Raw genomic sequence first — 13,196 nt, 5'->3', positions numbered from 1 at the left:
TTTTAGAGGCAGAGGGTATATGGGAAGAAGTCACTATACTTTCCTCAAAAATTATGCTATAAAACTTGAATTGCTCTAAAAAACTAAAGTCTTAATTTTCTTTTATTCAAAGGGGGGGAAAGGGGCTGCTGTGACAACAACGACAACAACAAGGACAAGAACAATATAACATGTACTATATACTAGGCACAATGCTAAATAATTAATGGTTTATTTTACTTAATTCTCACAATAACCCTGTGAAGTATGTATCATTTTTATCATTTTATAGTTGATGATGAAACTTAGTAAGGAGAAGAAAGCAACTTATGTAGATCCAAACAGTAATTAACTTCAATTCCTGGAAGCTGAAATTAGAGAAATGGTGGTAATTTTGCTGTATATATAAATTGAAGCCCAAAAATAAGGAAGACAAATGATAGCTTATGACTTCTTCAAACAATATTTACCTGAATAATGAAAAAGTATTTTAGGGGTTGTGGCAGAAGAGGGATCTAACTATTCTTTGCTACTACTGGAAAAACAGAAACTAATTCCTATCCCCTTAAATCTGATCTAGCTGTAGTAACCTGTTTAAACAAAAGAATGTGTTGAGAATGACGCTGTCTGATTTCTGAAGCTAGCCCATAAAAAGTCTGATCATTTTGGGGTTCCTGGGTGGCTCAGTTGGTTAAGTATCTGACTCCTGATTTCGGCTTGGGCTGTCATCTCTGGGTCAAGGGACCGAGCCCCAGCTCGGGTTCTGCACTTGGTGGGGAGTCTTCTTGAGATTCTCTCCCTCTCCTTGTGCATGCATGCACGCAGAAGCATTCTCACTCTAAAAATAAATAAACCTTTTAAATAAAAATGCTGATAGTTTAACCTGGGCTTCTTGGAGCTTAGCTACCATCCTAGAAAGAAGATTAAGTAGCCTCACGAAGAGACTACTTCTGGAGAAGAATCAAGGTCCCTAGCCAACTGTGCTTGCTGAGCAGCTTGTCAGCCAACAAATTCCACCCGTGTGTGTAAGCCACTTCGAAGTGGGTCCAAACCAGACAAGACCATACCAGACCACCTATATCACCTGAAAAGAACTGAGTGCTTCAGTTGACACCAGGTGGAATGGAATTACCTAGCAAAGCTATGCTCCAAATTTAGATTACTGACCCACAAAATGGTGGGATATAATAAAACGGTTGTTAAAAGCCACTAAGTTTTGAGACAAATAACCAGATGTGGGGGGAAAATTCTAACGTTTTAACTCCTACTTACATAGCAATGTCAGTTTATATACACAACTATAAGCACATGCTATGGTGGTTGCATTAAAAATAAAAAATAAGATTTCCATCAGGTCTACCATCTAAAAACTAACCCTTATGGGGTTTAACTTGAAAATATTAGGACAACTTTGTACAAAAGAAAGATTCCAAAAGTGAGATAAGCTAGGTTTATATTACTTTAAAATCTAATTACTTTCCCCAGAGGTAACATTACATTGATTTTGGTTTTCTACTACAAATTAAAAGCTCTTACATCACATTTCCAACTTTCACTCTTGGTCTTCTTAATGGAGATAAATTCTTGTGCATTTTCAGGATGAAATCTATAAGGAAAAAAAGACTATTAGGAAAAGATTATATTAGCTAAGTTCATATTCCATATAATCTGTCGACAGTGATTGTAAGAATCAGGCACTGATTTCTTTCATAAAGAGAAAAGCACATGTAAATTACCTTAAGAATATATGTATTGTTAACATTTAAAAAATGTATATGCCCAAATTTATGCAGAAATAGTCAATGAAAAGTCTGATATTTTAAATACATTCAGGAACCTAGCTATTCACAGATAATCTTTAAGATAATTTGCTTGATTTATGGTTTTTTTTGGTCCAAATTTCAGTAAATTTCCTTTCTTAAAATTAAATATGCAATACTGTACTAAACATGCTTTCTCTCACAAATTTTTATACACCAAAGACAAAGTTGAGCACAAAGAATAAGTTTCCTAAGTTCTAAAACCATGTATTTTGAAAATACGCCTGTCAAAACCCAAAATAAAAAACAGGAGGACTAAAATACCATCTTAAACTTCTCTAGTTCCTGTTTCAACATCAAAAAGATTCATCTCAATAGCATTAATAAAAAACAAACATTTGCTGCTCTTACTAAATTTGTAATCAAATATATTTGTAATCAGAAATGTTTGCAAAATATTAAGCAAAATAAGAATTGGAGACAAGCATCCCATAGTTGTTTTTAGCTTACTCCATATTTAAATTAGAAGGCACAATAAAGTATATTATGGAAGCAAGATAATACTTGCCTCTTAACATGCTTGGCTAAAGTCTTCTTGCTTGCATGAAGTTTATTACAGTAAGGGCACTTGTGCTCCTTCTTATGAAATTCTGTTTCATTACTGTGCTTCTTTCTGTGAACAGTTAGGTTAGATTTTGTCGAATAGCGCTGGTGACAAATATCACACTCAAAGGGCTTCTCACCTGTGTGAACACGTGTGTGGCTCTCATATTTCCCTATAAAAAGAGAGAAGTTAAAATTACATTCAGTATATTAGTACACAGTGACTCAAATTTGACAGTGAAATAAAATCCCATGATTAATAACATTTAATACACACACCCACACACAAAATTCAAAAAGTTTACCTAAATATAGATCTCTGATAAACCTTAAGACTTATTACTTTGATTGTACTGCTTTCCTTGAAAACTAGGGTCACTGAAAAACAATTATTCATGTTTAGGTATTTTAAAAATTAAGACTTGAGTAAATTTGCTTAAAATTCTGTTGGCAAATTCACTGAACTTAAATACTTTAATATATATATTTTTTTAATTTAAAATTGACCTTCAGCAAAATTCTACTTGTCACTTAAGATTTACTATTTTTAACTTCACTTTTAGTATGTATATGCATGAATTGAAAAAAATTTTCAGATTTGACAGTCCTTTTAAAAATATCTTAAAAAGGCGAAATAAGGACTGTGTGGGTGGCTCAGTCAAGTGTGTGCCTTCGGCTCAGGTCATGATCCTGGGGTCCTGGGATAGAGCCCCACATCAGGCTCCCAGCTCAGTAGGAAGCCTGCTTCTCCCTCTTCCCCTGCCATTCCCCCTGCCTGTGCTTGCTCTTTCTCTGTCAAATAATTTTTTTTTTCAAAAGGAAAAATAATATGCTTATGTATCTTAGAATTCTTGACAGTTTTATCTATCTTTCCACAGAAGGTAGTCTGGAAAGGGTACCACAAATCTAGAATACTCAACAAAACCTATACTTTACTACAGTATATTCATGTAAGATCTCTCCAACTTATAAGACATTAGAAAACAAATCACCTGTACTTGATGCATGCTTAACATTAAACTGCTAAAGCCAACATATGTGGGCAGTACCAAAGAAAGCAGGAAAAGGAAAGATGAGCTGGTATAATGCATAGACACCCAAAGTCATACTAATGTGAGATTTGTATTATAATCTGAATACATATCTAAATTCTGTACAAATGTTACAGGTTTCTCCAACAGGGAAAAAAAAAAAGAATTTTAACATGAACTTTCCAGGGGAAAAAGTTACAATAAAAAATGAAATAAAAAGATACGTTTTGGCTTAATTTTCATTTATACTCCTATTTTGACTAAAAATTTTTCATATTATTATGTAGAACAGAAATTTCTAAAGTCCAGAGACAGAACAGCATCACAGGTAAGGGCACAGACCCTGGATTTATGCACCTAGATATAAATGCTGGCTTTTAAAATAACAGGCTATGGAACCTTGGACAAATAACCTTTCTATGCCTCAAATCCTTCTCAGCTGAAAAAAATGAAATGAAAATACTTACCTCATATGATTGTCATAGGAATAAATGAATCAATACATATTAAAACACTTCTAACAATGATACAGTATGAGCTATCAATTGTTATTATTACTCTGTAATCAAAGCTGTGAATGTGCACATCTAGTAACTTAAAGTAGAAATTTCGATGAAAGATACTTCTGAGCGGAAAGCAATAAAAATAAGAAAAAATATTACTAGTAACAGCAGTGGTCAATTAAAAGCTTACCTTTGCTCAGCAAAATAAGTGTATAAATTTTTCTTTAGGCCAATGCTAATGTAAATATAGCATTTCAGTTATATACTTAGAAAAAATTATATACATATCATGGAAATTAGGAAAAAACCCAAATATTCCAGACCAATGAGGAAAACAGATAATTGTAATTATTTTTCTTAGTGAAATAAATGAGTTCACCATTCTATTACATACATCTATATATGTTTAAGCTTAATAAACACCTAGTTTATTACCTAAAAATTAATTCCACTACACTTACATACGGAATACCCAGAAAAGGGAACCAAAGTATTTTTCTCAAGGGAGGGGGAAAGCTGACAATTACAAGCAAAGAAAAACTGAAGTATGATGAAAAATCCATTAAGTACTGATGTATAGACCACACAGATGATGGTGGATGCACTATTTACATACATACAGTCAGGAAACTCAAGTGTTTGGTCACTTGCTAAACTAGCTGTGTGACCTTAACTAAGCTAATTATTTAACCTCTCTCAGTTTATGAATACTGCATGGGGTTGCGAGAAGTACATGAGTTAATATATATACAATGCTTAAAACATTCCAGCATTTAGTAAGCACTGATAAATGTTAGTCATCTATTACTATTATTATGTGGTTACTAGTCACAATACACACCTGTAAGTATCCTTCAAATATAGATACGGGTATAGCTGACTTATGAATATATATTATAATAGATCAAACTGGGGTTTCAGCTCTCTGGAAAAAGTCTAAGAACTTCACTTTTTCCCTTACGTTGTTAAAATAGCCTAGCATCTCTGTCTTCTCTCTGCCACTGATGGGAGATATTCTCCATTTGTACATATATACACACAACCTACGACCACCACTTCCTCTGCTGTGTTCAAGGGATGAGATTTAATACTGGAATTTATTGGGGGAAAGGTGTTCTTGTGTGTCCCAAAGTGAAATCTGAAATGTCACAAATAAGTGGGTCCTACAGAAGAAGATCTGAACTCTTATGGCTTAAATCAAGTGTTTTACAAACTAAAGATCATTAGTGTTCATGAAATAAATTCCTTAGGTTGTGAACAGAATTTGGAAGGATTAGAAAGGAACAGAATAGAGTAAAAAATACCAGAGCATATTCACATTATTTTTGTGCAATGTTTTTGTTTCAATTTATGTATGAGCACATGTGTAAATATGTATATTAGATATGCATCTCTGAACTTGAACTATCCAAAATACTGATTCATATTACCTTTACAGGGTATAACCAGACATTACTGTTATAATATCTTTGGGAAAATGTTTTCTGAGTTGATCTTATTCTTTTTCTATTATTATAAAAAGGCATGCATGTATTAGATTTCTTAAACTTTATTACACATCAATTAGATATAACTTCAGAATCCAAATATTATTAATATGTACTAAAATCCCACAATTTTAATTTTGAAAAGATTGAGATCATCGCAAGGAATTAAAAAGGTTTCCTTGATTGTGAAAGTTTTCACAATTCATTTTTATTAAATTTGTTTTTCAAATTATGTGACACATACTTGTGGTAAAAAAAAAAGTGTAAACAAATCAAGAGTATATAGTATGATTTTTCAATGATTAACTTTTTTTTTTTTTTTTTTTAGAAAAGGCCCACTCTTAACAGTGCACAGTTAGTTAAAAGTCACACAAATCAAGAGTATAAAGTGTGATTTTTCAATAAATAACTTTTTTTTTTTTTTTTTTTTTAGAAAAGGCCCACTCCTAACTGGGCATTACAGTGCACATTTAGTTAAAAGACAACCAACCATCTAATGTTTAAATCTCATTTTTATACTCAAGTGAACAACAGCAACTCAACAAATCTTAAAGTATAAGAAAAAATTTTCACCAAATTTTGTATTTCCTATGAAAATCCCTTTGCTGAAAAGATGTTAATCATTAAAAGCATTTTCCCTTTAATTAAAGAAATTCTTTCTTGCTTGCAAATACAAATTAAGTTACATGTAGTTGAATAGCAAAACCACCAAAATGACAGTTAAATTAAAAATCAAAAGTACTTTTAACTATTAAATTTCCATTTTCCTAAAGACAAATAGACTTATGGCTTAACCAAGAAAAATAAATTTAACCAGAAGATCCAAAATTTAAAAAAATTAATTTAAATAAATCCAGCAGGGTCCAGAGAGACCAATGAAAATACATGTATTTGAATGATTCATTATGACATTAAGAATCTCTAAAGTGAAAAAACTTTTTTGTTAGGTTATTAATTCAATTTTATGCACACAGGCATTGCAAGGCCAATTATGTCTATGGATTTGAATTTCTGAACAACAGTAGAGACACAACTCCTAAGGAAACACTGAACCCGTAAAAGTCAGGTAGATCTCTAGGGGCAAATAAGGGAAAATTTTAATCTCTAAAGAAATTTCATTTTTAAAAAAACTGGTAGCAGTGTGGGAGGTACCTATAAACAGTCAACACCTACATTTGTTTCTTCTTATGCGGTGGGTAGAGAATTCAACAACAAATAAAATATTCATTTCAAAAAATTTTTCAATAAAAAATAGTATCCCTTCAGAGAATAATATACTATGTCCAACCATTCTTGGTTACCAAAAGAAAATGCATAAACTAACAAATTTCAACCAAAGAATTTTTCTAAAATGAATCCGAATATGAATGGTGTCCCAGGCTAAAGAAATTTTCACATGAAAAAACTTGACCTTGTGCTTAAGAATTTATTATTCCCCCATGAGTCATGCAAAATTACCACTGTCAGATTTTGTGAGTTTTACAAAAAGAAATATTCCCAAATTAGCTCATTGTGTATCTAGTATTGCTAAATCTTCTATTATTCCTTGAATTTATTCACATGGCATACTCTTAAGAACACTTAACTAAACTACTTAGCCTTAAAGAATTGTGTCACTATTATAACTCTTCTGTATTAAGAACAAAGTGGAATCTCTGTCATGTTGGTCTAGAGAGTCACATTTTTTAAAAAGCTATAAAGTATTTTCTATCTCTAGAAGAGATTATAAATTTAATCCAAGGGAAGATTTTAGTTCCCAGTAGGCACAATAAAAAAGATAAATTATCCAAATTTTCTCTCACCCATCTGTCATCTTTTCCCTATTTTTGCCTTTTCACCCACTAGGTTTTTTTCACCCACTTTACACCCTTAAGGGGGAAAGGTCAAAGGACTCTTATTTGCATGAGAATATACTGAGAGCAAGACAGCTGGTAGCCTAAGGAAAAATATAACTGGATCAGGAGTCCCACTTCAAGCAACTATTAAATACATCAGAAAGGATAAAAGACCCAAAGTAATGGAATCCAATTAGTCTACTACATATTGGAGCTAATGGTTCCAGCAGGTCTCACAGCTTATTCATTAATTCTCATAAACCACTCCAAAACACCAAAGTTAGAAGCTTATAAAGAAATCCAACTGGCCTCTTACAAGTCCAAAGTTACATCAGACACCAATCTTTAAATTTAGTTCATTTAAATAGGAGCTTACTGAAAACTTGCTACTTGCAATGACCTAGGGTATTAACAAAAATTAGTAACCAAAAGACACAAAATTTTCAGGCTTAAAATCTAATGAGAAATAAACAAACAAAAATCTAGGTAGCCATTTTTATCCATCACCCAGTCCACTTAGTCTATATTCAGTGCAACTGTTGATCTATCCCCTTCCCACAGCCCATTCTCAATGCTACTCATCTTCCTGGTCCAAGGCTACAATATCCTCTGGTCCTTTCCAATTTCAGTCTCCCTACTGAAGCCATCATGACCTTCCTAAAACTTCAGCAGGCTGTCATTTCCTTTGTCAAATTTTTTTCAAGTTTCTATCACTCACTGATAAAATCTAAACTCTTCTATATGGCATGAAAAACATGCAAAATTTGACCTCTGCTTACGTGCCAATCTTCATCTACCATTTTCATTATACCTCCCCACCCATCTTGAAATCACCCAGCCCTCAGCAATTTCCAGAACCAATATACCTCATCTTTGCACGTGTTAGTCCTTTTGCCATGTAAATTCTTTCCTATTCTTTAGTTCTCAGTTCAAATGCTATCTGCTCTATGAAATCTTTACTGATTCCTTTTACTTTTCCTGGTACGATTATCTTCACTGCAATGATTGTGTTTTTGCATGTACTCATTAAACTTTAACATTCTTGAGAACACAGAATATGTAATTTCTTGTTTATTACTAGTAGAGGTATGTAATAACTATACTAGATTAACAATAAGAGCAGCTAGTATTCCTTCAATATCTAAATTTCATACAGTATTCTGAGTGACTCACAAGACTACCCCATTTCATCTTCATAATAACCTCCATGAGAAGGTACTACTAGCATTGTATCAGCATCATCCCACTCTACCTATGAGGAAACAAAAATACAGACAGGTTAAGTAAGCTGCCCAAGATCTGGATTAAAAAATGCAGGTGGTCTGACTTCACTATTGCTCAAGCTTTTTTAATCAATATGATATAATCTCAATCTCAATCTTTATCTCTGTCCTGGGGAAAAGCAAGTGGCACCAGTGAGGCTTAAGCAAAAGAAGGGGTGGATAAAAAGGGTATAATATCCAATACATTCAGAAAAGTAGGCTGCAGGTAAGTCTACAATGTGACCTACTGATTCTCACAATTATTTGGGCTGCCCTCGGTTAAAAAAGCTGCATAACACCTTTCTCTTAGTATATCGGGAACTTAATCTTGAGCAGTGTTTTCCTAAATTGGGTGCAAAGAACTGCAGTGGGTTTTTTTGGATATTAAAAGAAGCACCACAGAAGTGTCTTATAATAAAATTATTTGAGGAAATGCCAAACTAAATAAAATTACCAAGTTTTTTTATGAGCGAACTTGACAGCGTTATGAGACTATGAATTATAGTATTTAGTTTTCCAATTTTACTTGAAATTAGAAAACATACAACTCCTCTTACTCTTAAAGCATCTCACAGCCCTCACATTCAACAGGATAGTTTAGAGATCTAAGTGTTTAGGCCTACAATGCCACTTGTGACCTGACCCCTGCTTATTCATCTCAAGTCAAATCAGGTCAAACTAAGAGAGTAGAAGAGGCATGTACTAAGAATATAGAGTCAAAGAAGAATCTACTAAAAAGATAATGTGCTCTCTAGTATCTCAATCCAAAAATACTCTCTTCTCATACCCCTCACAGTACTTGTTTTACAGTTGTGTGTGAGAGAGAGGGAAAAAGAGGGAGAGAAAGAGAGCCTGAGTTTAGCAAGCCTGAGTTTAGCAAGTTCCTTTATTCCTATGTTCTTCCAATTGAGTTACTCATGAAATTATTTTATTCATGTTTGTACAGAGTCTCAAACACAGTAAAAATAATGGTAAGTAATTATTAAATTAGATTGTCAAAAATATTCTGACTTGGAGATTCAAAGGCTTAAAATAAAAAGCAGTAAGAGGTTACCACTTATGCCATAGGGTGTGTACTGTCCCATATTTTAAGAGCAAATGATTACCAATACCTTATAAAATCAATTTTTACCTAAACCAGTAACGTAAGTAACTCAACACTGGAAATACATGGGGATATATCAAACTGCATAAATAATATTACAAGGTCAAGCTGCACTTCAATGTTCCTCTTAACATTATGTGGTGGAGTATATTTAAAAATTTCTGAACTTTGATTTATATAGAAATAGCTTAACTATTGCAGTTTAAAAGTTTACATTAGAATAGTTCTTGTAAAACCACCTCCAAAAATTATTTTGCTGGCAAATATTAGACCTCTTGAAATTAAATGTTCACTTACATACTTTTTAACTTAAGGTTATAGATCACATTTCCTGCATATACTTTTCTAATAAAGAAAAAGTTACTAGTTATTATAATAAAGACTACTAATCAAGACATTTCCTAAAGTTTCTACCTACAGAATTAATTTATATCCAGTTCAGTTTTATTCTTAACTATAAGCCTAAACTGAAACATTCCAATTCTAAACAGTACTAGGTAGATAACTAGAGACTTGCAACTCAGATACAGCCATGTTCAAGGGGAAATAGTATACAAATCATTAAGTTGAATTCAATTATACTAAATTCAATTTTCCAGGACTTAAAAAATAGGACTTATCTAGGAAATTAAATCAACATATAAATCAAAGCACGACATTCATAATTATTAAGTCTGGAGTTTTTTCATACCAAACACCTGAACTAACGATCTGTCACCTTTTAATGGAACATGAGGTAGGGAAAATAAAAGCTAATAAAAACAGTTAAATTCCTGAATCAAAACAAATTTAAAACAAGATAAAACAGGCACTATCAAATACCCACCCTAGTTAAAATAAGCACTATCAAACACCCACTCTAGTTAAATATTCCTCTAAAAGTTACTTTCAAAGCTTCGTTTTTAATTATCACCCTTAAAATATCAGGAAAAGTTATTAGAGACAGAACACAAGCTTTCTTTTCTTACCTATGCGGTCAAATGTCTTATCACATTTAGGACATTGCAAAATTTTTTTGTTACTGTTCTGAATGACTACAGGAGTTAACCCCTCATGAATATTTCCTACAGAATCACCAGGCTCAGGTTCCTCTTCTGCATCATTATGATCTTTTTCACTTTGTTCTTCAATGTCGGAGTATTCATCGGACATTTCCTCCTCTAGCTCATCTTCTTCAGCATTATATTCACTTCCAGGGTCCTCAGAATCATTCCTGTCTGACTTTTCTTTATCAAAATTTTCTTGATTCAAGTGGTCTGACCCATCACCACTTTCTTGTTCATCATCACTAGTGTCATCAAACTTAACAGGACACTTCCGATTCCTTTTCGATCTCCTTGTGGAAAAACTTCTCTCCAGCATTTTTAACCCATGTTTTTTCCCTAATAAAAGGGACCTATGGGTTTTAGCCAAATGATTTTCTAAAGACTTTTTGTAACAAAAATGTCTACTACAGAATTTACACTGATGATTATTTGATAGTCTTCCAGCTAATTCACTTAGTGTTTCTTCCGGTGAAGACTTTTCAGCCAGCTCAGTCTGAAAAGTGGCAACATTTTCATTATTTAGCAACTTCACTGCATCTATAATGTCCAGAAATTTTGCTGCCTCCAACACAAGAGGTATTTCATATTTGTACACAAAAAATTCTGACGTGTACAGAAATTCAAGCAGATGCTGAAAAACGGAGTGTGTTACGTGATCCAGGGTGACAACATCAGTGCTTGGATTTTTGCTCAAACACGCATGAAAATAACTACTGCCGACGGCAACAACGACTTTGTGTGCACTAAATTCTTTCCCTTCTACTATGATAAGTAAGTCACAGAAGGACGGGTGCTTCTGCCTATCATCGTTTAAATACTTCAGCAGATTCTTGTTATACTGCAAAGAACTCAAAAGTTTTCTCTGATCTGGAGAGGGAGGAAGTTCCTGGTAGCAGTGAAGAGCTTCAGGAGCTGGTCTTTCTGGGGAAGGAGTACAGGTTACTTCGTCACACCCCACTGCGACATTGCCTTCTGGAGAATCTTTGTGATAGCCCAGGTGGATCTTCTCGTCAAGATTTGAAGTAACCTTTCTCCTTTTCTTCATTGCAGTACAACAGTTTCAGAACAAGAAACTTCATAAGTGTCTTAAGGGACGTATTTAAAAAAAGAAAAGAAAAAAAAAAAGGACAACAACAACAACAGAAAAACCAAAAAACTAGATTGTCTCGGTTAACAGCTTCTGGAGGGGCGTGCCCGACGGTTTCATGGTCTGCAAAAGAGGAAGAAACACGTAAAAATAATAATAGTAATAATAAAAAACAAAGACCATCGCAAAAACAGTCTTAAAGATCCATTGACGGCACCCGCGTACCAATCCTTTCTAAATCAAAACTAAATTATAATAAAGTCACACCTTCCCTTCTCCCGTGGCTATGGTTTTAGGGTGGAGAAGGAGGAGGGCCGGGTTATAAAAGACAGGCAACAAAAGAATAATTTTAAAGGAAGCCGGAGCACACCTTTCGGGCCTGATTCACGAACGGGATGGGTTAAAAAGAGGGCAAAAAAAAAAAAAAAAAAAAAAAAAGGGGGGGTCCCTCCAAGATCACGGCGGGTCTCAGGCTGAGGCGCGCTACCTTCAGGGTTTCGGGGCACCGGGCTGGCACAATAAGGCCGTGGCGGCCGCGACCCCCCGGTCTCCCCGCCGACCCGCCGGTCGCCCGGGCGGGGAGGGCGCACCTCCTCAGGGACGGAGAGCGTCCCGCGGCTGAACGGCCCGCAGCGCACGGCCGCGGGCGGGGCGCCCGGCAGGAGCGGCAGGGTCGCCGGCGGGGCGGCGGAGGGAAGCTGAGGAGCCTGCCCAGGCCCGGCCCAGGCGGACGCCGCGCCCGCCGACGCCGGCCCGCTACCCTCCCCACCCCGGTCTCCCCGGGCAAACGCCCCACAGACCCATTACCGGGGACCCAGGGCTCCCCCGCCGGCTCCCGGCCGCTCAGCTCCACTCAGGGCGCGCTCGCTCCAGCGCCTACCCACTTCCGGGTTCAGCCCCCCGCCTCACCCTCCCTCCCCGCCCCGCGCCCCGCCGCCCCCGCAGCCGCCGAACACGTCACCCGCGCGCAGCCTCCGCGCCTGCACTGCGCATGTGCGCGCACCCCGCCTGCGCGCATGCTCCGTACGCCCCCCCTTCCCCGCTCCCTGGGAGGGGACCCTAGCTACGCCCCGGATCCGTTACTCCGCGTTTTCGCGGCGGTTTGGTGGCCCCGCTGTGATTGACGCGGACGAGGCTTTGCGGGAAAACCAGGCTGCGGCACGGTGCGGGGGGGCAGGGTGAGGAGCCTGCTGGGCGCCGGGGAAAGTGGCGGAGGCGCGACAGCACGCACCGGTTTCCTCCGCGCTGGTGGCCGCGCTGCTTGGTGACCCGCGACCCAGGGCGCGGCACGCACGCCGGCCTTAGCGGACGCGCTGCATCTAAGCAAGAGGCTGAGGTCCTCTCGGTCCTTTTCGGCTTTAAGCCCCTAACGCGGTTGCTCCGAAAATTATTATTATTATTATTTTTTAACATCTCCATGTACACAGAAAATATCGGGACAGTTGTACGTACAAGTACACAGCTGTTAGGACAGGAAAGGCAGGCACAACAAAAAGAA

The 13,196-nt window shown here is 36.4% G+C and overlaps 1 protein-coding gene across 2 annotated transcripts in view; it reads right to left on the bottom strand.

The window, feature by feature from the left end:
• Positions 1-12,685, bottom strand: part of ZBTB41 (zinc finger and BTB domain containing 41) — a 43,668-nt gene extending 30,983 nt beyond the window's left edge. The window contains exons 1-4 of one of the 2 annotated variants that reach the window (XM_025429728.3): positions 12,506-12,685; positions 10,534-11,821; positions 2,308-2,515; positions 1,516-1,585 (exon numbers count right to left, since the gene is read on the bottom strand). In XM_025429728.3, the coding sequence (XP_025285513.1) occupies positions 1,516-1,585; positions 2,308-2,515; positions 10,534-11,656 (1,401 nt within the window). In that variant the 5' untranslated portion in view covers positions 11,657-11,821; positions 12,506-12,685. Of the gene's footprint in view, positions 1-1,515; positions 1,586-2,307; positions 2,516-10,533; positions 11,822-12,498 lie in introns of both variants that reach the window. The other variant, XM_025429729.3, reaches the window with a different exon arrangement.
• Between the last annotated feature and the right edge of the window lie 511 nt (positions 12,686-13,196).

Source organism: Canis lupus, chromosome 7, assembly GCF_003254725.2.
Source record: "Canis lupus dingo isolate Sandy chromosome 7, ASM325472v2, whole genome shotgun sequence".
In the NCBI taxonomy this organism is placed as follows: Eukaryota; Metazoa; Chordata; class Mammalia; order Carnivora; family Canidae; genus Canis; species Canis lupus.
Note: the sequence above shows the minus strand (reverse complement) of the source record. Positions and strands in the feature narration are given on the sequence as shown.